General features: G+C 34.6%; 2 protein-coding genes across 10 annotated transcripts; both read left to right on the top strand.

The window, feature by feature from the left end:
* The first annotated feature begins 243 nt into the window (after nt 1-243).
* Nucleotides 244-4,381, top strand: LOC106123602 (uncharacterized). Of its 2 annotated transcripts, XM_013320016.1 has the most exons (10): nt 244-420; nt 737-928; nt 1,199-1,303; nt 1,501-1,756; nt 1,914-2,041; nt 2,326-2,520; nt 2,773-3,122; nt 3,264-3,327; nt 3,396-3,563; nt 4,214-4,381. In XM_013320016.1, exons 1-10 carry the CDS (start codon nt 379-381, stop codon nt 4,379-4,381), a joined length of 1,668 nt encoding a protein of 555 aa, XP_013175470.1. In that variant the 5' UTR covers nt 244-378. The 2 variants fall into 2 exon arrangements, with proteins under 2 accessions (XP_013175470.1, XP_013175471.1); XM_013320017.1 differs by lacking the exons at nt 737-928; nt 1,199-1,303.
* A 1,304-nt stretch (nt 4,382-5,685) lies between these two features.
* Nucleotides 5,686-22,348, top strand: LOC106123412 (adhesive plaque matrix protein). 8 transcript variants are annotated; one of them, XM_013319714.1, is made up of 9 exons: nt 5,686-5,847; nt 12,324-12,501; nt 13,573-13,704; nt 16,919-17,086; nt 17,673-17,932; nt 18,687-20,730; nt 20,813-21,019; nt 21,099-21,223; nt 21,337-22,348. In XM_013319714.1, exons 2-9 carry the CDS (start codon nt 12,396-12,398, stop codon nt 22,135-22,137), a joined length of 3,843 nt encoding a protein of 1,280 aa, XP_013175168.1. In that variant the 5' UTR covers nt 5,686-5,847; nt 12,324-12,395; the 3' UTR covers nt 22,138-22,348. The 8 variants fall into 8 exon arrangements, with proteins under 8 accessions (XP_013175168.1, XP_013175167.1, XP_013175166.1 ...); XM_013319713.1 differs by lacking the exon at nt 5,686-5,847 and adding an exon at nt 11,111-11,254; XM_013319712.1 differs by lacking the exon at nt 5,686-5,847 and adding an exon at nt 11,111-11,287.
* Nucleotides 22,349-27,270: the final 4,922 nt, after the last annotated feature.

The following is a 27,270-nucleotide window of genomic DNA, read 5'->3' as shown; positions in this document are numbered from 1 at the left end:
CATCACAACGATAACTTTCTACGACAAACACTCCTTTTACGGCTTTTTCTTATCAAGATGTGTTTAATGAATTTCGCTGAAAAATGGCATATCTGAAGAACAGCCTGGAAGAACGCACAGGCTGCTAGTTATTTTCTTCTAATTCCGCGCGAACCGAGTCGAAGTGACAGCTAGTTTAAATATAAATTCTTAACAAAAACATAGTTTTTTAAGTTTAATTTTACTATCTGACATATTATGACAGTGAAAGTGACAAGTGCCTAAGTTTTATTTGTTGTAGATTTTCGTAAATCTACAAAAATAAACAATAGAATTTTAAGATTATACTGTTATAACTAAGCTGATATACCTGTTAAAATCCTTTACAAAAGCCTGACAATGTCGAGTCGAACTAAAATGAGAGGTGGTAAAAAGGAAATGGTAAGATTTTAAAATATTTTTTCGATACCTCATCATTAGCCCCAAATCTTGTCATCCTCCCATACCTACCTGTTTTTAGAAAGCTTGAGAAAGACAAGTAAGATTTGATTGTGGTAAGGGAGATAAAGTTTTTTCTATTTAACGCTTCGTCTGATCTCATTTGAGGGTATGAAACATATTCCCAATTTATAAACACACGGCATCATGGCTATAAGTAGCGGTCGCTTCGATGATTTGCATGTCAGGTGCTGCTTGCTTTTTGCCACCTTCTGCTATAAAAATATATGATACAGCTGCATACTCACGGTAAAAACAGGACCCTGAAGAACTAATGAGACGTAAATTTCGGGCTAAATGCTTATTCCGTGCGCTCGGTCGCATGGTGATGGCGAATGCGTACTGGCTGATAGAAGCTATAGACGAGTACGAGGGATTGGAAGATGTGAAGCGTAGAGTGGAACAAGCTGTTCGAGGCAAATCGAAAAAGAAGCAATTGTTAAGTATAAACGTAAGGGTCAATTATAATATTGATTTCTCTGCGTCGTCTACCGTTAATTTAAAAAAAAACTAACAAATCATGTATATTAAATTGTATTACGTCGCCGGTAAGTTCTGTCTTCCTTGACACCCAATCTGTGGTATCCAAAGTAGGGTTCGGTATCCAAGTCACCTTCGGTAAGCTAATCCGTTCTCTACGTAATCTTCACGAAACCATATTTTTGGAAGAAAGGCCCTTAATTCTACATAATATAAAATTAACACTTCGTTTTGATTATAGGACAAAGCACTGTTAAATAAAGCAGCCGATGAGAGAACAGAAGCAGAAAGGAAATATTTATACCGTATCATTGGGGGTCTAAAATGTTTCAAACGATATCCTAATGTGAGTTATCAAAGTGATAATTGTATGGCATATTTAAGTGATCATATTGACATCTTATAAATAATATTGAAAATAATTAAGACTATTGCCATCATTCAAATATCGTTATTCGCATTTCCTTAGTCGCGTACGCCGTTATCTCTCTTCCTAATGGTATGCATTTTCTTATGCATTTATATGTATGTTTGAAATAACAGCACGTGAAAAAGAAGTTAGCAGCAGTGACGTACTACAAGTACTACGGTCCAGGACGTACTATAGTGCGTCAACATCACGAGGCGCATGCGATGTACTTTATCGTAAGCGGTGATGTGGTCGTCTCTCAGATGATATTCGACGAGCTGCTTCAGAAGCTCGTATCTGTGGAGGTCGGCTCTATGCACACCGGCGATATGTTCGGAGAAGTCTCACTCCTGCATAACATCAAGAGAACAGCAACAGTCACTACTGTTGGTAATTACTAGAAGGCTCTAGTTATTCTTGATGCTGTTAGAAACGCCAACTACTTTTTCCTCGTGACAAAAGTCATTAGTAAATTACGGAAATGTGGCAACTTATGCTTCTTTTTTTTGTTTTTGCGTATTGGTAGCGATAGTTTTATTTTGCTTAGATCACTGCGAGCTGCTGGTACTAATACGAGAGGATTTTAAAAACGTTCTTCAAGCATCCGTGCAGAAACAATGGGACGAGGTCCAGGACGCAATGTCTGCTTTTACTTACTTTGATGCTTTGGACGAGGTGATCTAAGTCAAAACAGTTTGTTAATTAGATAATAGGTAATTTGTAAAATAATAGCGTGAGTGACTTCCCTTCTAAAAAGCTTCAGGAGTGTAAATACGAATCCAATGAAAGGTCACTTCTGAATATCCGTCAAGGTGAATTTCGTTGCTCGTTTGCCCCCTTCTCCTATAAAAAAAATCCCTCTCAGCAGAGGGTGGTACAATACCAACAACAGTTTAAAGCAATATTAAAATTATATACAATTACAAAATTTCAATTACTACAAGGGAATATGTTTGTAGGTGTCGCGTCGTGAAGGTTGCATCGTAGCGAAAATGAAATCATATGAAACTAACGAGACGGTATTGGGAGACGGCGTAGGCGTGCCTAATTTTGTCTATTTCATCCTGTCGGGCCGCTGCCAGATGATCGAGTCCATACAAGTGACGGTCGTCACACATCTCGGCAAGAACTACTACACACTATATGACCCTTATGTAACTACGTATTTTTGTCCTATTGTAATAGACACACCGTTTTTCGTAGTCCTTTAAAGAATCGAAATACTACTTTTTGAAAGTAAAGACATAGCTGTTGTCCTATTTAAAACCTAAATAATAAGATTGTAGATCCTATATTTATGCAAATAACTGACTGTTTGTCCATGTCAACCTTAATTTAATCGGGAACTATTTGAACGTATTTCACTGTGCAAGATTTAATGAAGTCAAAAAAATATTCACTTGCAGGTACCACCCGAGGAAAGTGAGCAAGATTTGGATACAAAATATTTTGGGGCATATAAAAAAAAGAGTAAGACCAGCGATGTGAAAGAAGAAACTTCAATTGACAAAGAATCGATAGCGAAACACTCGATACACGTCGCTGAAACGTCAACCAGCATAGCAAGTTCTTACAAGAAGAAATCAAGTATTTTAAAGCCGGATAGTGGACCAGCATCCATTGAATATGAAGAAGGGATACGGCCTAGTACCGAGAGTAGTCGTTTTCGTATTCGTAGTCATACTGGCTCTGATTCTGTGACTAAGGAAAAAGATCTTCTAAAACCATCAGAGCAAGGCGTTCGGGAGTCAATAAGGTTTTTTGATTCAAATTTACCATGCAACCTGATTTTTTAAGCATGAATCGTAGTAACTATCATAATAGGTTGCTTGATAAAAAGTAGTTTTTACAATTAAAACCTTGTTAATTTATTCAAATTTGTTTCTATAAATTACAGAATAAGCGTAGTTCCCGAAGCAGTTATTCGAACACCGAAAAATGTTCGCAGTTATTTCGTGCAGGTATACATTAAAAACTTAGTTTGGGTAGTACACATTTTGTTCAATCTTGATATGATTCTCGTGTTTAGGTGTGTCAGTTTAACCCAGGATCGAGCTTCGGGTTTGGGGAGAACATGCGAGACCGGCGCATAATTGCGCTGACGCCAGTGGACTGCATGCTGCTGCCCAGCATCTGGCTGCTGCAGAGGAATACAGCCAACATCTGGTCTCGTATAAAACATTATCTCGATAAGAAAGTGCGTATAATAAAAAAACGCTTTTAATTTCCTCTCTCTTCCTTATTCTACGAATCATAGGCTAAGAGCTATATCTAAAAAGTTTAACGTATATTATAAGCATTGTAAAGTATACACTTTTTACAACCAACGAGTCGCTTTGGTACATTACATTATAAAATGTTTTAAACTTAAAATAATTATGTTCAGATGTCAAGCTACCTTGCTTTTTTTTAATTACCATACCTTGCATAAAAGACACTTTGTAAATTGCCTAATTATTATTTATTACGCATTTCGGTCATTCAACCGCGTGATTGGTATTTTTTTGTTAATCACATAAATTAGAATGGAATTTCTAATAAAAGTAATATACTTATTCTTTTTTGCGACAATAAATCGTATTGGGCGTAAGGAAAGTCGTAGGCTGTCTCCATATTAGGCCCGACGTTCGCGTCTTGTTCAATTTGTGCGCAACGTGGGCGAGTCGGAAGGCAGCGACTGTGATTATAATAAAATAAATAACAAAATTGGTCAATGTCTTCTTAGTATATAGTTAAAACGTAAATCTCTATTATAAAATATACAAAAAACGACTTTTCTTAGCGCCGATTCGCTAGATGACACTGTATGAAAACTGTTTTTACAATTTTGTTGTTTTTTTTCATAAGATTCCGTCTAAGAAGCAGCTGTTTAAGGAGTTTGTGTCCACTCGCCGTTGGGAGGAGTACCGTGGACAAATCGTTTCAGATATAGTCTCCCGGACCAACACGGTTAACTGGACCACAGTACACGATGTGCCTTATTCAATACGCATCGAGGAGATGACGGATATATGAATCATTTGAATAGTTTTAAATGTAATAAGCATTTTAAATAAATAATTAAACATTCTTTATTTGTTTTTAATTCCATTGGGCGATACAAATCTATGGTTAATAATTAAAACCTATTGTAAATTGTTTTTTGAGTCGAATAAGAGCCTACTATACGATTTCTTTTACAAATTACAGGTAAATACAAAATGCAGTTAGTATCTTCATTGCTACGTCCCACCTCATGAAGATTAATGTCATGTCAGTTCTCAAGAACCTACGCTAGTCTAAATTGTTTACGCATGCCCAACGCAGTAATTTAGAAGGAATTATTCAAATAGGAATAAAACGAGTCTTCTAAGAACGTATTGCGAAGTTTTGCATTACATTTACATGCGTTATATCTGTTTTGGAATAAGCAAAAGTAACGTTTGATTCAGACTATTTGAAAGGATGCTGTATTAATGTAGAAGAGACCAAATAGGAAGATTTGGATAAGGAAATACACTGGATTATATGAAAATAGAGACAGTTTAAAAGCTAAGTTGCAATGATAATTATTGGTCCAGTATCAAAGTAGAAATATAATCAGGAATCTCAGTCATATCTCGTAGTATTCAAGCTCTCGCAGAAATGACTAAGTAATAAATTACCGACATGACTTCGATCATAAAGGAGTTATTGTTACGTTGTTAAGTGAGCTGGCATATGCGGAAGTAGATGCATCTACGTAGGTGTTACCTACGTTCGCATTGCAGAAGGTAGCATACGAATGTAACAAAAACTTTTACTGCAAAAATGCTAAAGTTAAAATTAGTATACATTTGACACAAAATATGTAAGCTATTTGTTTTCTGAGATCCGGAATCAAAGAGTATTGATAGACAAAAATCCGTACACATTCTTAATCTATTCAAATAGTCACAGCTTGTTTCGCTCTCGCTTCTTACGCTTGTACAAGCGTAAGAAGCGAGAGGTCAATGTCATTCAAGTTATGCCAGAGACTTACTGCCACATTTAAGAGTTGTTTAAAGATTACTTAAGATCTCCATTTAAAGCTTTTTCTAAAAAAAATCCTAAAGGTCTTTCTTTGTAAACACTTTGGGTATGGTTTTTTGCTTGATATGCCATGTAGATAATCAATATGATAACGAAGGTAATTAAAATTGATATAAGTTCAATAATAGGAAGAGAAATCACGCGATGACGCCATTATAATAGAGTAACCAAGGCAACTGGTTTTTGGCGGGAAGTGCCCACGCGACATCAGCCTCTTCTAGCGGAGCAAACAAACAAATAGCTAAATAGTCGAGCATTCGTCCGCAGTGCACCGCGCGACGCGACGCACAACGACAGCTTGGCTGATCGAATATTCGCGAATCTTAACTTATAAACAAATAACAATTATTTATATAACGATATATTTTAATTATTTTTAATTCAACAATTGGATTATAACTGACTATCATCTGGGAATTGCATTATTATAGGTGAGTGTAAGCGTAAAACATTTGATTTATTTTGCACAGAATTAAGAAGATTAGACCTGATTTTTTAATATCTATATTTTTAAATTAATAATATTCGAAATCCCAGTAACTTAAACTTAAGTTGATAATGGTAAGTAATTACTAGTCATGATATTTGATAAACAAAAATATAAGAAAGAAATAATTTTAGAATGACGTAATTTATGAAATTCTTTATAGCGTTATAAATGACATATGACGGTGTAAAATTAATATAACCTTGCATGATAATAATTCCTGCTATATTTTACGACTTTAAAAAGTTACGAAATGACAATGACATTAATATTTAATATTCTTTATGAAGATAGGTACTCGTACTTGTTTTACTAGTCTAGTATTGTAGGAGTAATACCATTGCACTGTCAAGTACTTTTGTAAATTGATTTCCAGAAATGATGTGAAAAGGATATGTTAGAATAAGATTTTTTTATTTTATTCATAACAATGCATAGCATCCGGGCATAAAATATTACACTAGAAAGCCTTTTCCTTTATATTTTCTGCTCGTAAAATGTATCACATAGTTATCCATGAGGCCGGTAACGCATCTGCGGTTCCTCTGGTATTGCTGATGTCCATGGGCGTCCATGTTATACGGGCAGCGTGAACACCTCGGTGTTTGTTTGCCCCTTCTCTTACATAAAAAAGTGGAGTTAATCCTTTCGAGATCCTTATGAATATAACGAGAAAGGCATATGAAAGTTTGACAGTTTTATAGTTTAGACTTAGTCATTATCGTGGGAAGAAGTTTACTTTCTGACACGGTTGTTTGGCTTTATTAGGAGTATAAACGCCTTGTTTATAAGAACTACTTTAGCCACCCACAGTTAGACATAAATAGGTAGATAGGCTTACCTTACTTGATTAGGCACCTACTAGGAACGACGACAACGAGGTCACGAATCACGAGACTAAGGTCCCTTTAAAAAAGAATGCTTATTGATGTATATCTATGTATGGCGAAAATTCCATTAAACGTGTTATAATTGTTTCAAGAAGATACATTGATCACGGAACTGTACATAAGTATATATTATATTCTATTTATATGTACAAAATATATAAAGTCAATTATAACGTCATCAACTGTCAACATATTGGTCATGTAAATAATGTTTCAAAAACTTTAGTTGACTTTAGTTTTTTTATGGCGTATTGACTTGGTCTTGACTATAAATTAATCATATCGTTTGTTAAATACTCGTCTCATAGTCAATTTTAATTGACAGTGATTTAGGACATTCTGTTTGACTATTAAAATAATGAGCCGGCTAGACTGACTATTAACTATTTTATTATTATAATATTATAAAAGCGAATATTTAGGTGGATTGATGGATTATTCAAACTTTCGTGAAACATTATACTAAACTGATATATAAACACGGCTAAACAGTGAGCGACGGGCCGCGTCCGCCAAATAATACCAGTACCACTCATCCTGACGAAGGGCCCCGATGGGCTCGAAACTAGTCGGTGCCGCCACCGGACGAATATAGTAAGTATTTAGCCGTGTTTATATATCAGTTTGGATTGATGGATGTTTATTTGACGGTATTTCCGCAACAGCTTAACGGATCTTGATGAAATTTAGACACACATAGGCTACGCAATAAGTTTCTTTTAATTCTGCGCGAACGGAGTCGCGCGGACAGATAGTATTGAAGTAAAAGTGCTTGTTAAATATATTTTCAAACGTTTTCGATAATATTATATTTGTTTATGATAAAGGTACTTACTTAGTATAAGAAGTCATTGATATCTGTTAATGTGCTTATTGCCTGAAGGTCAGTCCTGTTATCTAGGAATTGTCAATAACTTTAATTAATGTATATCTTAAATGCATTTATTGGTACTGCATATTAAATTAATAAATGACGTATTTATGTACGAGAAATTCTTGATAATATTACGTCCTCCACAAGACCTAAAGTAGGTTTTTTTTAAGGAGAAATATTTTTCTTTGGCAGAATTAATTGAAAACTGACGTCTCAATAAACACTTTTAAATACATGTTCCACTGGGGCTATGTCACCAATTACAAGCAGTTCGAGTTATATCTGTACTTTAGAATACCTCACAATGTGATTGCGAATTTGATCGTTTCATCGAAAAGATGAAAGGTTAATAGGAGCGTTGGAGTGGCATCGTCTGTCTGTTCGTTTCGCGAAGGGGATCGGGAAAGCTGCTATGAAACGAGTGGCCCAAATCCGATTTTATTCATTTTTCACGATGACAGCGACTTGTACGGCCTGGCACTGAATTAACTTTTCTTTCAAGCTCAATGACAAACATGAACTCTTTTTACTATACGTCGGTTGACGTCATATGAATTATTAAACTTCAATATCTTTCTATGTAGTTTAATATTAAAATGCATTGAAGACACCGCATCTTAGCGGTAGATTTACCTAGTTGTTTGCTTGGATAATGTTTTTTTTTAATTATTCATTGTTTTCGTATAACAAGGTATTCAATTTAATAAAAGAACCGTTTGTTTTCGACCACATGTAATAAAAAAAACTACGTTAAAAATTAGTACTTCCATGGACCATTCGACTTTTTGTCACACTTTTGTCAGTAAGCAAACAAAAATCGATAAAAATCACATACATTTTTCATTACAACCATTGTCCTCGCAAAGGGACGTCATATTTGAGTGATAAATCAAATTTAATTTCCGTCGTGTATGATGTTGTGTGGGCGTTGTTAATGCACTAACTTGTATAGCAGGTTATTACAATTACATTTATGATGCAAACACTACCTTTATGTTCGTAGTACAAATTATAACAATAATATTAATATAGGACTATTGCTGCCAATAGGCCCGATATAGTAATAATAGACCGGTCTGAGAGTTGTGTAATGTTAGTCGATGTCACTATTCCACATGACGAGAATCTCGTGAAAGTTGAAAAGGAAAAAGTGTTAAAATACCTTGATTTGGCTCACGAGGTTACCGCCATGTGGCGTATGAAATCGACTACCATTATTACGATAGTCGTATCGGTGAATGGATTGATAGGGAAGAGTTTCGACCAACATCTCAAGAAGCTCTCGCTAAACAGTTGGATTAAGGGCCCGATACAAAAGGCAGTTATCCTAGAAACCGCACGCATCGTGAGAAGGTTCCTGTCTCTGCAGCCCTGACCACTGATTGTTTGAGTCATGGGACTCCGCAGCCGGTGGTGCTCTATTTTAAAATAATATATTTTGTTTATTTTTTTATTTTTATATGAAATGTAATATATTAAGAATATGATAAATAAATGTATAAATATACTAATATTAGTAAAGCGAATATTTGGATGTATGGATCTCAATAAATTTGGCATGGATGCAGAACATCCAGAAAGGATAAATAGGCTACTATTAAGATTTTTTTTTAATCCGCGGCCGGAGTCACGAGCGATTGCTTGTCATAAATAAGTCAGTTTGTTTCTGACTTAGTTAAAACTAACTCTACTCCTTTTTATGTATATATTAGCATGTTTAGTTTGTAAAATATCATTTAATGCACCAAAACACAAGTTGCATTTGACATTTGCATGACTTGCTAACGTGATTCAGTTCTATTATTGAAATTATAACGAATACTTAGTTTCTTTCAAATATTTTAACCGAGTTTGGGTTTAATAACGACACGAGACACTTATAAAAACAGCACGATAGAATATATAATTCAGTTCTCTACAGCCACTTACCTGATTCAAATCAGTAACCGTATACGTAGTTTTTTTGTGGCTTATTAAACATGAAACAAAAATTGTTCTGCTTGACCTTACCGAACATCCGCATGATTGTTCTTAAAAATCAATTTGTACCGAGTTTAATTATTTGTTAAATACCAAATTAAAATAACTATTTAATAAAATGTCTACTGTTCCGTTTTGTTAATATTGCAAGTCTGACCCTGGAAATGTTTCCGCAAAAATGCAGGCGCCGGGAAGTCATTAAGATATACTGCAGAAATTAAACCATTTTTAGCATAACTGCATGAAAGCATGTTATGTTTTAATCTTACATATTAAACGCGAATGTTTGGATGTTTGTTAGAAGGTATCTTCATAAAAGCTGCATCGATTTCCCAGAAATTTATAAATGCAGTACGTCTGGAAGAACACATAGGCATACATAATTATGTAGTAATTAAGATTATTTATTTAACATGTGCCGACGGAGACGTGGGAGACAGTTAATATATTCTATAATCTAATATTACATTTAAGATTTGGAATTTAAATTCTTAGTAAATATCTACTGGTATAATCTACAATTTAAATAGGATATACGACCCGGTGGGCATATGTTAAACTAAATAATGATAGCTCACAAACGCCCTCCTGTGAAAGACAAAAAAGTGTGACAAAGTCCTTTTAGTACTGTAGCTGTCATGTCTTTTTTTTTCTTTTATATCCATGTAGTTTTTATATATTTTCTGACTAATGGCGATTATAGTGCCTATATCACCGGGTCGTATATCCTTGTTAGATTATATAAACAATAAAGTTACGAGAAGTCAGTTGAAGTTATCTGTTCCCTTGTCCTGGTTATACTCTCATCTCTGATTAAACCAATTCCAACTAATACCTTGAACATATTCAAGCGTCTTACAATTATAATAGAATTAAAGGTGAGCACGACAACCAAAATAGTAGTGACGCCATTTCAATGAAGGATATTTCGCGTTGGACCTATAAACCGACAAAATGTAAATCAGTGTATGAAAAGATTTATATTCTGTTAGGTATACGTATCTCCATTTTGTTCGGGTTACTTTTTGTTTGCCATTTAAGCAGACAATTTATGAACAAGTTAAATCGGTGGTTAAGGTCAACGTTATTCATCGACTATGGCATTGAGTTGGATGATGTATAATGTTATGATCATTGTTTAATTATAGCCATTACTGCAACTTTTCTCAAATATTATTTTATTCAATATATTTATTCAATACAAGCATTTTGAAAAAACTTTGTTTGGCTGTCGAGTAAGGCAGGTCTGTAGATGGTTGAAGCAAAGATAGTCTTTTAATTAGGTTTTGTTATGTTTAAATATAACTATCTACTAAGTAATGCATGACTGAAAAGGTAATTAGAAAAAAAAATATCACAGCTATTGCACCTTCGCGAGTTTATTATACTCATTTATATATCTGGCAGTAAACACGACATCTCGAATGTCAAACTTAACATTATTTTGACATAAATCACAAGACACAAAAAATAGAAAACGTATTTCGTAATTTGTTAAAGAATTAATATTTTCATACCGTTGTTTCTACAGTATATATTTCGTTAATAAGGATACTTAGTTATTTAAAATGTCGGTCCGACAAATTCCGTCTTTACGGTCGGCGAAGGTAATCAAATCGGCGATGAGTCAAACTAGATCGGTACATATACCTTTATTTATTTATTTAATTTTTTTACCCCATTGAATTCTCCTTCTGTTGTTCCTAAAGTGTATAAATACAATTTGAAATCGAATTTTACATAATTCTTTTTTATAGTACTGTTGTATGAATGTTGTTACCCATTTATTTTGTGTGTGTTGATGTTTGAAGTCTGTATTAAAGGTAAAATGGCAAACTTAGAAAGTACAAAAAGTGCTTGTTGAACTCAGTAATGAATGAAATTGAAAAGAATTGTGTCGAAAATATTATTAGTATACCAAAATATCTTACAAAATTGTTTTGTCATATAAAGCTCTTGCAAAACATTTGACATACCTATGACTCTGACAGTTGACCATATATCAAGTTTTTATGCAATAGTATGCAATGTTCGCATACTTGTGTAGGCTTTAAAACAACTTTTTACAACCTACTTTTTACCATGTTACTTAAACTGCAATTTACTAGTCATTGGCAGTGCATAAAATGTAGTTGCTTAATCCTAACTTAGGTTAACTTAAAGCTTTTGATAAAACAAGCAATTAGTGCAACTACCTCTTTGTTAGACGGTCATAATTCGTTAAAATCTACAAATATGCAAACAAACTTTTACTATAGTATATTCAACAAAGTTTCGCTCATTTTAGGGTAATTAAAAAGTTTTGTTACACTAATTATTTTTGGAAACAACGGGTTAGAAATTGTTTAACGTAGACTGCTGTATTAGCGTAATAAAACATCATTTCCTTTAAAAATTACAGGTCAAGCAATGGTGTTATTTGTAAAACAAAATTTTCTTGTGAGCTGTGTCTTTACAACATTTTTCCATATTTTCATCTTAAAATTTTAGTAAATTTAAGTTAAAAATATTGAAATTAACTTTGACTCGCCAAAAATAAGAACTCAAACGACTTGTAGTAATTAATTGTGACATTTTAATGAAAGGTGCTACTGTGTTTAGATTTTCTTTTCCAAAAAATGTGGTATCTTACATATCCAGCTAAAGAGTTCTTAGGCTTTATTATGTAATTTGCAGAGTTTGGGGATTCGACGTACGAACATACCTACAACGACTACGTTATCGAAGAACTATTTTTCTTGTTCATCGATGGGTGTGCGTCAGAACCCGTGGACTCCGACAAAGCGCCGAGGACCCATCGCCGCGGAAGCAGCCAGCCCAGGGCCGGCCGTCGTCTCCCTGCCCTCATTAATAGGTACATTCAATTAATAAGTTGCTGTTGTAGCTTCTTCGAAACAGTTACACTTTCCTAAGTTCCGGATTAAAGAAAATGAAATTTAGGTAGCCGTAAAATAGTCTGCATGTTACATTCCATATAATAGAATAAACTAAAAGTAAATTTAGGATTCGTGTTCAGGTGACAAAAATTAAAACGCTTCAAATGGATAATTATGGTTACGTCTTTGTTACAATACGTGTCAAATCGTAAAAATGGAATTTTGTGTTCGTTTTATAAACAACATGCGATATAAAATTTGGTTTGCTAATAAGTCAGCTTGTGATGTATGGATTTGGGCGAGGTGTTCGCGATTCGCAAGTAGCGCTGACATCATGCGGAGGTTGCGAGATTATCGCGTTCGCGCGGCCTCGCTCGCGTTCAGACGCTCTGTGACATCATTCCGCAAAACATTCAGTACTTGTTTTTCTCGTTTCAAACGACGCAGACGCATAGAATATTGTGCATCGCATTATTTGACGTTTAACTTTGTTATTAAATACTTTAAAATATATCAGGACTTTTAAGTCGTATTATCTCGTGAAGTGTTAATTAATTCGTGTTTGGCTGCCATCTGGACCGTCTGTGGGCGACGCTGACCTTCATAAGGTTAGCTCGATGTTGTTTTCTTGCTGGAAACGTTTACCGGTCTTGTTAACCAAAAGAATTAATTCTTATTTTTCGTCTTTTATGTTTCGTAAAAGTATGTTCCAAATATGTTTTACGGCGTATTATTTATTTTTAAAATGTAATTTTGTAAATATGTAAATCATTACCCACGTCGGCACCTAAAAAATTGCGAGATTTAACGATAAACAATATCTCTAACTTTATAAAATGTTATGTTTCACGCGTGTATAATTTATTTTTTTGTCAATTTACTTAAGTAATAAAGGCAGAGATATCTTTTTAGTAATAAATTGTTAATTGTGTTACATCCTTAAATTTAGCACCTACGTGGAGTATAAATACAGAATGAAATTAAATTAGTCATAATATGTATGTGTTAACAAATGCTGTACTGCTATGATGATACGGTTACTTTTGTAGGAAAACCACCACCTGAATCCCGCAAGCCGAGAGCGCCGGCGTTCACATTCGGACAGAAGTTGGAGCTAGCCGCAAGTGGGCACGCAGGTCCCGGACCCGCCACCTACAACACTGAAGGAATGACGGCCAAAGGTTAGTCCGTTCTATGCAATACTATCTTATATATCTATATATAAAAATCATTTGCTGTTCGTTAGTCTCAGTAGAACTCGAGAACGGCTGAACGAATTTGCTTTTCTTGGTCTTGAAATCTTAGTGGAGGTCTACGGAAAAATTCGAATAATTGCCGGGAACTAATTGAGATTTTTTTTTCATACCGCGCGGATGGAATCGCATGCGGCAGCTAGTATTCTATAAAATATTATTAATGCATTGTAAATACATGAAATTGACGAGATCAGATAGATTGAGAAGACCATAGAGTCAGTGATTACCCCAATTAATTAAGCTGGTAAAAGAATGTTTTTAAATTATGGAAAAGTGTTGAAAGAATGGTTTATCAGGACTGTTGTTTGTGATGTTTAGTATTTCCCCAGACAAACTGCTTTGTTTTGCATTACTCATGAGCTCATGACCCGTCTTCTTATCTATATTTAATAGCTTTTGCCTGTGTTTAAAAAAAGACTTGTAGACTATGAAATATTTTCTACATCTATGGTAAATTTCAGCGACATCCATTACACTATTCTGGAGATACGTAATAACACACATTCGAACTTGCACTATTATAATATTAGTATGATATTTTAATCGCTGGGTTTTTAATTTACATTACACTTGTACGATAGTGAAAAACCTCGAGGTGAATAATAACATTAATTTTTTTATAAACATAATTCAGTTTCACCTTTCTTATCTTTAGTACTATATAAAGGCATTAAATTCACGAGAACTTAATTGGGAACAGTAATATTTTCTACTTTATAATTGTTAACAGTTTTTTTTATTTTATGAGCATAATTTAAATCTGCTTATTAATATTCTAAGATGAATGCCTACGAAATAATATAGGTACTGACTTTAGTTTAATGTAGAATTAACAGGCATGTGATATGTTGTCAATATGTTCAACGGAGCGAAGCTAAATCGAAGTCTTCGTTTGGCATCGTTTAGAAATCGTTTGATCAAGACTCCATCTGAAAATTGTCGTGAACTAGATAATTGTAATTTATACGACGGACAATTGAGTGAGGGCCGCCCACGACTGATATTTGTTGTGTTATAGTCAACATCTCTGCTAGAATTATACCGTATAATATAGTTAGACAGTGATGAATATAATATTATAGCTAATATGCTATCATTATGAAAATAAACTTTAGGATAATTATATTATTAGTATGTTGGTTTACGTATTAAACTTAAAAGCTAACAGATTTGTTCAGATGTTTGTCTAAATAACGTACCATATGAGTTTGATTGCAGTGACAATTTCGCACGCCGACACAATGTCAATTAGCGTGGGTGGTCAAGATAATGATTTAATTGAGTAATTGTAGTGACAAGTGCAGGTGACGGGACTGGGATACATGCTTGATGTAACAACTTATAGAATTATTTTACATTACTTTGTAATATTATGTATTAAATGCGAAAAGATATTGAGCATTATTAGAAAAATATTATATCAATTTTTACTCAAACAGCGAGTTCTCTTCAAGTTGATCTATCCCATAGCATCTATAACATGATTTATTACATAAAAAAGGAGCTGTTTTCCTATTAACTCTATGGTGAAAAGATTGTTTTGGACAGTACCTGATTGATATGAGAAATTACTTATTAGGTAAATGTGTCGTGACCTCGTTTAGTATGTTGAAAATGCAATGTTTACAAATACTTCTGTAAGGGTATACGTGTTTTCAAATGGGTCATGATTTCATGACGCCGTATAATTTGCATTAACGACGTCGCCCGCCTTATTTATAAGTTTCTTCCTGTTCGCTTGTTTAATGTCCGCCCGACGATTTAAATCGAAGTCATTAAAGCTGTATAATAAGTTTGCTGTAAACTATTTAGATTTATCATATGTGAGAGCGGTAAACATGATACGTATACACTTCCGGTGTAGATGAGGGGGAAAACATGAAATGTCCTAGCTTGGTTTTCTTTCCGGTTGTTTTTTATTGATCTGTACCTACTCATATAAGTTATAATTGATACTTGCAGATGACTTTAAAAGGCCTATTTGCCTCACATTAACATCTAACATATTATGAAAAATACGAAGTAAATATACTGTCGGAATCTTTCACTCTGTAGTAAAGCCTGCTACACACTGTTAGTTTCAACTCAGTTAAAGGTATGAAGGCAAATCTGAGAACTATACAGTTTAAGTGACAGTTCAAATTAGTATACGTATGATGTAATCGAACAGCCCGACTGTACAGTCAGCTGCATTAATATTTATATATTTACATACATTCAAAAACTAGTATACGCCTTCGGCTTCAAAAAAAAATATATATATATAATATAATACGAAATATATATATATAAACTTTTAGGAAACGAATGATAAAGCCATTCGCCAAATATGGTCATGAAAAAATTATGCATTGGTTTTATGTCTTGAATCCGCTATACCTTCTATAAATTTGTAATACATTATTTAGTAAAAGGCAGTGTGTTCATGAATGAAATAATTAGCCTCGATTTAAATGTGCACTTGGATAAGTTAAAGCTCCGACATTGTTGGATAAGTTCGACTTGTCGTGTTTGTTGTCGCCAAATAAGTCCGTGTTCACGAAGGTGATCGGGGATGAGTCATGTGGCGTAGGTGTCCGCTGAGCCTGGGAGCCGATATCCGATCGAGCCAGCCTCAGTCGCACATCCACGTTCATACAATTGCATCGTGCTTACTACGTATTGTGTATTAAATCTTGGATATTTGTTTGTGTGTTGAATTCCCGTGGTCCAAGTTTGATTCGAGGTAGGAATAATATGATAATGTCATTTTAATTTCTAATTTTAAAACATGTTTTGCTGTAGCAAGTAACTAGTTGGAGCTTTGAAGACCAAACGGTAAAAATGGAAAATTTCAAGTTTATTTAAAATGCACGTCAGTTTTGTAGGTTTTTATTTAAGTTGGATCAACAAAAGTTTAATTTTTATTTTAATATTTGTCTAAATTTCTAAATACATTGTGAAAATAAGAAAAGTTCAAAGATAAAAAATATTTTTACTCGAATGCTAGTTTTAAAATAATAGGTATTTGGTAATAAATTTAATACTTTAATTTTGGTTTTCTTTTAATGGAAAAATTGGTTTCGCTCTAAGTTAATGTGAATCTAGAGCTTGTAAGCTGTAAGCTTAATATGAAAGTATAACAGCGTTAGTATGTCAGGTCGTGCGTCGGTTCCCGCGGCGTCGTTGCACGGACGATGGCCAGCGCCGCGAGTGCACCCGACGCCCGCCCCTTGCGACTACGAGCCCAGCAAATCTGCTCGTCACGCGCCCGCTTTCTCTATCGGTCTCCGAGTCAGTATGCCGCAGCCCGGTAGCCAGACCCCAGGTGCTAATGCTACAAGTCATCTCGTAGTGTCTTGTGTCTCGCTCATCATCTACGTGCTGTACATCTTTATGGTCTTGTTACATTGTGTCTTGCTCGCAGAAACCGTAAATTTGTATCACTTCATATAGATGTATCTTGGTCTTTTTCTGTTTTGTGAATTTGTCATTTTGCTTGTTTCTTATTTATTTCATTCTTTGTACAGTCTTTTGTTTTTAGTTTGTGTCTTGTTCATCTTGCACCTTTCACACCTTCGTTGTATTTCGATCATTTTCAGTAGTTAGTTTCCGCATTAAGTATTATTTTTTTCATTGTTTATATTTCATAAGTATTAGTCAGAGACTTTTTCACTTTTATTATTTGAGTTTTAGATTCGAATTGCTGTAGTAACTAATTTTGATAATTTGTTTTTAACTTTTAAATACATAAATATTATCCGTCGCTTATTTTGTTGAATGTTAATATTCAACTATTTTTATCTTTCTGTTTATTCTAAAATGTGATATATTGTATCGATTTCCATAAAAATAATTCGGAATACATTTTTATAGATTTTGAATTATAAGAATTCGAATTATAAATTTTTCAGCACCCAACATCTACTCTATGCCTCCGGTCCTCGGAGAAGCGAAAGAGGGCAGTAAACGCGCAGCACCAGCGTTCAGCATAACCGGTCGGGGCAAAATTATCGAGAGCAAAACGCCCATGCCTGGTCCGGGTACATACACTACTGAGAAGGCAGCAGCGGTACTCACTAAGAGACCACCCGCATACACCATGGCACCAAGAAGGGAGGTCAAACAACCTTCTGCTTCTGTGCCAGGACCCGGAGTTTATTGCCCTGAAAAGGTAATGTATACACCTATTTTGATTTTGCTCTTGTTGTAAGTTCTTTTGCTTCGACTTTCTTTCCCGATCATAATTTCCGTGTATGTATATGTCTGTCTGTTTATGATCCTAGTTCATGTTTAACTTTTGCATGATTTACGCTATTTGTTAACAATAATTACAAACAGAAGTAACTCCTTGGTGAACTGACTTTTTAACCTGAATTTGTCAAATCTTTGGATGTTATTAATTATTATCATCATTAACATTCACTAAAGATATCTTCTAACAATAGGTGTGCGTGAACCTTCCGTGGGCGCCATCACATACATTTGGCATACGTCACTCGCGCTACGCCGGCCAACCTGCATACCATCCTGCTCCAGAAGAAATCCCAACAATTTAAACCACCCTGTAACTAACATAGTCCTAACTTTTCTACTAAATTCATCTACACGTACTAATTTATTCATTACTTTAAAAATGTTTAATGCTTTAATATGACTCTGCCAATAGTAAATTTAAAAGTTTTTACAATACGGAACCAGAAACTGGAATAACTCCATTTAAAATATATGCAAGTTTCCAAGCTACTAATATTAAAAACGTTTAAGAAAAAGGTACTTATGAACATTACTTATTGTAATATTTTACTAGCAAAAATTTATCTTATTATATCATATGCGTATCAATGTTTTTTTCCACTTGGGTAGATTAGTTAGCATTAAATATTTTGTTGGATATTTTTTTTAATTGTTGGTTTCTATATTTTCAGGCCGATGCAATTCTCCGTGAAAAATCGCCAAAATATAGCCTTTCTGGTAAATCAAAAGTTGAAAAAATAGAATACTTACCAGCACCGAATGCGTATAACCCTGAAAAGGCCGATAGGGTACTGAGGGAAAAATCGCCCGCTTACTCGTTCCGAACGAAAACGGAGATTGTTAAAATACATGATGCCCCTGCACCAAATGTATATTCGCCTGAAAAGTCACTAAATGTCCTTAAAAGTGGCCCGAAGTATACATTAGCCGGTAAAGGAGCAGCAGAAAAGCATGAAGTAACACCAGCGCCAAACTCATATAATCCACAGAAGGCTGATAAAATTCTACACGAAAGTTCACCAGCATATAGCATACGCGCTAAGGAAATTGTTGAAAAAATTGAACAAACTCCAGCACCAAATGTTTATGCTCCAGAAAAGTCAATGCATATGCTTAACGGTGGACCAAAATTTAGTATTTCTGGAAAAAGTGAGTGCGTTAAAATTAATGAAACCCCTGCTCCTAACAGTTATAATCCACAAAAAGCTGACAAAGTTTTACATGAATCGTCTCCATCGTACAGTTTCAGAATTAAGGAACAAAATGTTGTAAGAAGCGATTCCCCAGCGCCTAATGCCTATGCCCCAGAGAATTGTATTAAAATTTTAGATGCATCGCCTAAATTTACAATAAGCGGAAAAGGACCATCAAGCAAAATTGACGACCTTCCAGGACCAAATGCATATTGTCCGGACAAAGCAGATAAGCTTTTGCACGAATCATCCCCATCATATTCATTTCGTCCAAAAGAACATTTAAAGAAAATTGAGAATACTCCTGCACCTAACGCTTATTTTCCAGAAAAATCCATAAACACCTTGGACAATTCACCAAAATTCACTATTAGTGGAAAGGGAGTAACGCCAAAACATGACAACACCCCTGCTCCAAACACTTATAGCTTAGATAAAGTCGATAAACTTTTATGGGATTCTTCACCATCGTATAGTTTCAGAACTAAGAATTGCAACGACAAACCCAGTGATACACCCGCCCCGAACATGTACGATCCCCAATTACTAAATGGGACCCCTAAGTTTAGTCTGTATGGCAAAGGTACTGATGCTAAGCCATCCGATACTCCAGGACCAAATGCCTACGAGCCTCATTTAATAGATGGGACTCCGAGATATACTATGGCAGGGAGGAATATTCAAGAAAAACCATCTGATGTACCAGCACCTAATGCCTATCACCCACATTTGCCAGAACATTCTCCCAAATTTACATTTTCAGGCCGCCCAGTAGACGGAAAGCCATCAGACACTCCTGGTCCAACTAGTTATGACCCAAATATTCCTAATGATTCTCCTAAATATACTATTTCTGGCAAGGGATCAAATGGAAAACCATCAGATACTCCTGGGCCTAACGCTTATGACCCAAATCTACCATCCAGTACTCCTACGTTTACGATAGCTGGTAAAGGACATCCAAGCAAAGTCATTGATACTCCAGGACCAAATACCTATTTCACAGAAAAAGGGACTAATGCGATTTCAGAAAGTTCTCCCTCTTACACATTCAGGATTAAACACTCCCTACCTAAGTCAGTGGATTCGCCGGCACCGAATTCCTACGATCCAAGCAAGTATATTCATTTGTTAGATGGTGTACCTAAATATTCATTTGGGGTGAAAGGTCCAGCAGAAAAACCGTCTTCTTATCCCGCGCCTAATGCATATAATCCTGAAAAAGCTGATAAAGTACTCCATGAGCATTCGCCCGCCTTTACATTCCGTCCGAAGATTGACAATAAGAAGATCAATGATACTCCGGCGCCTAATGTGTATAACCCTGACAAGGCAGACAAAATTCTTTTGGATAACGCTCCACGTTATTCATTCAGAATTAAGACAAATCCTCCTAAGCCCGATAACATCCCTGCTCCAAACTCGTACAATCCCGATAAAGCAGATAAAGTTATGATGCCTCATGCGCCACAGTATACCTTTAGGATTAAATCAGATACCTTGAAAGTTCAGGATACACCCGGTTAGTATTACTTTTACGAACTTTTATTGAAATCATTTTGTAAAAAAATGCAATGCTGATAAAAATTTATTTTTAATTTAAGCGCCTAATACTTATAATATTCCTACAACCGTTCGGACTCCACTTTATACAATATCGGGTCGACACAAGGAGCCTATAGACGAACGTTTGAAGGTCCCATCTCCTGGCACATACAATCCAGAGAAGAGTTATAAATTTGTGCTAACATATTCCCCTCAATATACTTTTGGAGTCAAGATTCAAACCGATAAATATGCTGATACACCTGGTAAGTGAAATAAATTTATTAGTTGAATATCAAACAAGTCTTAATAATTCTTGTTAAAATTTATTTTGTTTGCTTGCAGCCCCCAATACGTACAGAATACCATCTGTTTTGGATACTCCGGTCTACACGTTTTCAGGACGTCATAAAATTCCTGTAGACGACCGAGTTCGTGTTCCCGCGCCTGGCACCTACTCCCCCGAAAAGGTGAATAATGTTAATCAATATCTTTGTCATGTGTAGTATATTTGATTTTAGTAAAAATCCATGAATTCACATAATAAAACATATAACACGGAAACTTACTAATACATTTTCAGGTGCAGTTAAGTAAAACACCACAGATAACATTCGGCATTAAGCATTCACCTCGCTTGGGTCAACTGAGGCCGATTACACCACAACGACAAACAGAAAAAGAATCGAACGAGGAAGTCCGTGTAACGCGAACACAAATGGTTTCGACGCCGAGATCAAACACTGAGAATCCTCGGTACGAAACCTACAATACAAACGAAAATATATCGAACAATACAATACCGCAAAACCATGCCGACGACTCGAACGAAACAAATATAAATATTTATGATACTCGTACCCAAGTAACTCATATAAGACCACCCAGTGACGCCAGGAGTACAACTGCGACACCTGAACCAATCCAAGAAACTCTGACTCAAGAAATTGTTTGGGTACCAGAAAAGCCCATTCGTCGTGGTTCCTACACAATAGATACGTCTGATGGAAATGGATCCTTCGAAAGGTACAATAGAAATGAAGTTGTTCCTGTTGAAGGAGGAGTTGTACATCTGCATGAAAGTGGCGAGAGAGGTGGATCAAATACCAGTCAAAATTATCAAGAATCTGTAGAAAGGGAAGGATATAAGCAAGTTACTGATAAGAGTGTTAGTAATACTAATGCTTTTGAAAAGAAGCAAGCTGGTTCTCAAGAAGTTCGTTCAAACACAGATGTACAACACTTACCCAATGGAGGAACGTCAACGACAACCACTACAACCACAGTCAAAAAATTCGGCACGACTGCTAAAGCCGCCAACTCTACAACTAATGTCACACGCACTAAGGTCGCTGTCACATCTCGTGATGTTGGTACTAAGTAAAAAATAACTGAAAAATTTAATTTACCACACAATTTAAAATAGTACATAGACTGGCCTTAATGTAATTGCTTTAATTTTTACAATCGCGTTTTGTAGAGCTTTTTATCGAGTTGATTTTTCAGATATCTATATTTATGTTAAAAAAATCTTAGATTGTTTTTAATTTATTTAATAAATTATGGTTGTTCACTTTTTCAAAATCACTTTTACTAATGTTATTAATTTTACTAATAAAAAATGTGATTTTAATATATAATATTTTCTTAAGTGTGTAGTTTTATTTTTATCCGAGGAGTTTCTTAAACTTTTCTCTGATATTCATTTTTGTTCTTTCATTGTTCGCCTACATCTTTTTTTCCTTGAATTGACTGTGTTAAAAATAATATACAACTAATATTTTGTTTTGTATATCGCTGGTACATTTTTTTTCAATCAACGAAGCGGATGTTTTTGTGTGATAAGTACGCTGCGTTGAACAGGAAACATTTGGATAACTGGACACTGAACTGTTTGTGCCCACGCGCCTCCCGCTGTGAGGGCAACACGAAGCATGACATATATGTACATATTTTAACATAGTTTTGCTCTTTACTCAAACTATTAATACATTTACTTATAACCTTTAGTTACCATGTCATTTTAGGCCTATCGTACACCTCATGTTATAGTTGCGTCGTGAGAACCGCGTTGTGAGCGTTCCATACACAAACTTTTAATCATCAACGCGAATTGTCTACCTGGTAAGTAGAGACGTAGCGACTACTTGTAAATTGTATAGATTTTCTCCGCCATCTTCAAAATTACTGCGACTTTTTTCACGACGATCCTGACAAACAGGTCGCCAGCGACTGTTTTGGCGATGACTAATAGAAAAATCGGCAAGGAGCACTGTATTACTGACTTTGTATTCCGTAAGTCGCCTGACAGCTAAAATAGCCGATTTTCGCTTTTATTTTTTTGGTATTTAAATTGCCTTGTGTAAGAAGAGCCTTATGTAATACAACAGCGATGTTTTGTAACGACAAGCCGAGCACCAATGAAATAGCTGGGAAAAGCTCTTGTCCAAGTGGGCTGGTATGGACTTATAATAGTCATAAGTAGATGACGGAAGCTGATGTTGTGTTGGATCCCATCGCTGGAGCCGAAGGTCATTTGTTAGCAATCGGTATCTTATCGCGAAATAGATACATACATGGCTTTACAATTTTGCTTTACCTTTTTGTTGTTGTTTAAAAGACCAAAAATATATTAAACAGAAAAGAACACATGACTACATAATAACACACTACATTTTATTGGACGGTTTCGAAAATAAAAGTAAACAGATTTGGGGTATGTGGTTAATGTGTTTTTTTTTTGGAAATTACTTGTTTTTGTGTGGTTTACTTAGAGTTTGCAAACAGAAGAGAAATACCCGCAAATATCTTAGTCACCAGAAACTTTGTGCATTTAAGTGTAGAAATAATGTTGATATTCAATTTATATTTTGGTATTCGAAAATGGTGAAGTTCCTTTTCTTAATTTAATTATAATTTTTTTTATTAATAAAAGATAATTAGAAAGTTATTAAAAAAAGTTTAAAGGCTCGTAAAGCATTAATTTAAAGCAAAGTAAAACTGATTCAATTTTGGTGATTAAAATTAACCATGGGCGAGTGTTATTAGCTAACTAAATTATCTTTAAAATTAATTGTATAGAAGGTTTTCTTTTCAATTAAGTGACAAATTCAGTAAACTAACCCTTATGTTCATTGTGTATAGTATACCATACATACAACTTTATAAAAAAATGCGATCACTATAAAATAATTTTTAACTTAGTTTTTTTTTACCTTTGTTTTTTGCTTTTCTTCAAAAAAGAAATCTTGCCACAATAAGAGTTAAAACTTGATATTAATTTATACGTTAAGATCTCTGTCTCATATCTAAATGAAATAAAGATCAAGCAATTCTTTTACTAAAGGTAACGAGGAAACAATGTAGGTGTGTGTTTTTAACGTGTTTTCGTGCGATCACCCTCTGACGTAAACTGAACCGCATGCGACAAGCTATGACGTAAGGTGGCTACCATTAATTCATTTGCCACATACTCCTGTTACAACGAAAGTAATCTATTAGACGACATTACATCAAAACAATGATAAAACTATAGTGTAACCTCTGCCTATGGTTTTGGGTTAAGGTTATAAATCCCTATAGCCTATTTTAAGCAAGAATTTATTAAGTATACGTTCACAATAATATGAAATGTTAAGGTCAATTTATTGAAAATTAAAGTAAAAGTAAAAAGTTCATAAAATTGAGTTTATTTGGTATTCACTTTAGTTATAAATTCTTTTAGTTTACAATGATGAGTTAACAGAAAGGTTTGTTGGGGTAATGAAGTTAGGTATGACACCACGTCGCTCGTCTGATTGACGTAAACGACCCCCTCTGCTCCCCCGGCCCACACCGCGCTCTCCCTATCGCGTCCTCTCACCACCCTCTATAAACGAAATGAATGTGTTTGTCCTCTATAACTCCAGCGGATGGTTGCGTCCACTAAGTACCTTAGTTGTCATATCTGTAGCAGTGAAGTAGATTTACTTATAAATTACTTTATTGACAGAATTGGCCAGTAATTGAGTTATTTATAACTGTGATATCACGCTAGGTTGAAGTTAAAATTTCTAAGGAATTTGAAAACATGTATAAAGCAACTGGATGTCGCCCGTGACTCCGTGGACGCTGCATTAAAAAAAATTGTAGACTATGTTGTATATGCATTTCATCGGTACAAATCAGTCTCGCGATATGGCAAATCGCGGGGAGATAAAAATATACGCGTGATATTTATTTTTAAAACTACATATTATAAAATCACAAAAAAAATACTTTGGGGTATCTAAAACAGATTTAAGGTTAATAAAAAACCGCGATCTTTGGATTGTAATTATTTTATCGCGTTGTTAGCTTATAATTAAACTAAATTGTAGTTTTACAACGTCCAGTGTAAAATCGTTAGCGACAATTTTTGTAGCAACGTAGACGCACGCGACAGGTCAAGGCTTCTAGTGGTCTGCAAGGACTATGCTACAAGTACGACACTTTTCATTTACACCAATTTGTTAAAGCAATATTCAAATAGTCTGCCGTTTTAATTGACGTGTTTTAATTAACTTTGATTAACGCTTTTAACCAAATACGTCCAGAGCTTGGAGATTATTCCATCATGGTTTTTAGGTTTGATTCTTAAGCTAAATATATTTACAATAACCTTTGTTTTATGATTTCTTCTTTAAAAAATTAAATATGAAAATTATGAATAACCAAATTTTGCTGAAAATAAAAACGAAAATTTCTAATCCAGCATTGATGCAGCAACGAGCATACATGTATTATATTATATAATAAAGTTATGAAATTGGAAAGATATATTATAATATATATGAAATTATCTTTTGTATAGACGACGCTTTACAGCCATCCCCAAAACAATTAGTGTCTAAGTCCACAGCATAACAAATATATAATTATAGACTCAAGAACTGGAAAGATTTCTTGTAAGGGTCAATATTTGCGCACCAAACATGTTTTATTTCGTAACAATCATTTATTTGTACGACAAACATAAGTAATGTTTGACATTATAAACGTCGCAATCAAATATACGACCACATTGAGGTCAACATCGGGATCTATTAACACTTCGAAGAAAAATAGCCGCAAGGAAAATAGAATAGAAAAAATATAACATTAAAAACAAGCTCATTTTTAAGAACCAAAAAAGTATAGAATGACCGTGTGAAAAAGGATATGTATAGGAAGGGGGTAGATTAGGATATGACGGCTGATAGAGATGTATGGAGGAGTACTACATACAGTGCCGACCCTCAATAGGGATAAAGGCAGATTGATGACTCAGGAATTAAAAAGTCACTTTTCGGTATTGATGTTTTTTCCAGTATCTTACGTTACGGAAAGTCTTTATATGTTCACATAGCTCATTGGCCAATCATCGATCAGTAATAAATATTTAACTAAGTATTCCAAGAGTTCGTTGCGTATATATACTAGTCGTATTATCTCATTAAGACATGCACTTAAAAAGCTATTTAGGAATAGTTGAGTCATTAGTTAACTTAACTACAGCCGATGCAATGTTAAGAAACAGATAAGAGCTACTGATATATAAATTACAAGAAAAAGAATGACAAAATCAACAAAAAAGACTCCTTGACGTTGGCGGAAAATGGACTACTGATGACGATATTTGTTACACATACTTATGTTAGGTTGAAATTATAGTAGTCCAGATATCGAAATCAGCGCTGGACTGGAATAATGTGAACCGGGCATTACTGCTTCACTCAGAGTCAGGAATATGTTAATAAAGGAGAACCAGAGTGTGGATTTAATTTAAAAAACTATAAGTGCGGCAGTATATGCAAGTCCGCCATTTTGAAATGTTCTATCGTCATGCGCAAACACAGTTGTATCAAATACACACGAGAATATGTAAAGTACGTATAGTAATTACATTATCAGGCAGCGCAGTGCACGTTGGAGCGTACAACGAGTTACACTAAAAATAATTACAAATCCTATCCATTATCAGCGAGTATCGCTAGCGCCGTATCACAATTCAAACATAAATCCAGCGATAGTGACATTTTGTGAGATGTCATATCAACTTGTCTCCAAAGTGTATTTATTTCTGATTGTGTTATCAGCCAGAGATAAATTTTATGGTCACAATATCTAAATTTATGTCCACCATTACAATTGTACACAGTTTTACAAGCTTAATCGTTAAATGCGGCAGCTTAGTTATGTGTAATATTTTTAATACATTCATATTTTTGTACATAAAGTTTACCTAATATCCTTTACTTTAGACGAATATCACTTTTGAGTCCGCATTTCTTGAAATTATTGTAAAACATTATCTAAAAAGCGACGTTATTTTTTTTAAATATGTTGAAAATAAACAATTATTTACACTATATTTTTTTCGTATACCTACATATAATAGGATATTTCTTCATATGTAGGAAGTCAAAACAGACTCGTATTAGAATTTTTTGAATTTATTACAATTAATTTATTACAATAATAAAATAAATCATTTAATAATCTCTGATTAAGTTAATCA

The sequence above is a fragment of the Papilio xuthus genome, unplaced genomic scaffold (genome assembly GCF_000836235.2).
Source record: "Papilio xuthus unplaced genomic scaffold, Pxut_1.1 DF826115.1, whole genome shotgun sequence".
In the NCBI taxonomy this organism is placed as follows: Eukaryota; Metazoa; Arthropoda; class Insecta; order Lepidoptera; family Papilionidae; genus Papilio; species Papilio xuthus.
The sequence above is the reverse complement of the archived record's forward strand: the minus strand, read 5'-3'. Positions and strand labels throughout refer to the sequence as shown.

Bases quoted from the DNA above. Each gene is read 5' to 3' on its own strand.
- LOC106123602 (XM_013320016.1), top strand. From the start codon at position 379: ATGTCGAGTCGAACTAAAATGAGAGGTGGTAAAAAGGAAATG. The intron at 1,304-1,500 runs GTGAGTTATCAA...TTGAAATAACAG, and splicing joins GTTTCAAACGATATCCTAAT to CACGTGAAAAAGAAGTTAGC. The intron at 3,564-4,213 runs GTGCGTATAATA...TTTTTTCATAAG, and splicing joins AACATTATCTCGATAAGAAA to ATTCCGTCTAAGAAGCAGCT.
- LOC106123412 (XM_013319712.1), top strand. From the start codon at position 11,216: ATGTCGGTCCGACAAATTCCGTCTTTACGGTCGGCGAAGGTAATCAAA. The intron at 17,087-17,672 runs GTGCTAATGCTA...TAAATTTTTCAG, and splicing joins GCCCGGTAGCCAGACCCCAG to CACCCAACATCTACTCTATG. The intron at 21,224-21,336 runs GTGAATAATGTT...ATACATTTTCAG, and splicing joins GCACCTACTCCCCCGAAAAG to GTGCAGTTAAGTAAAACACC.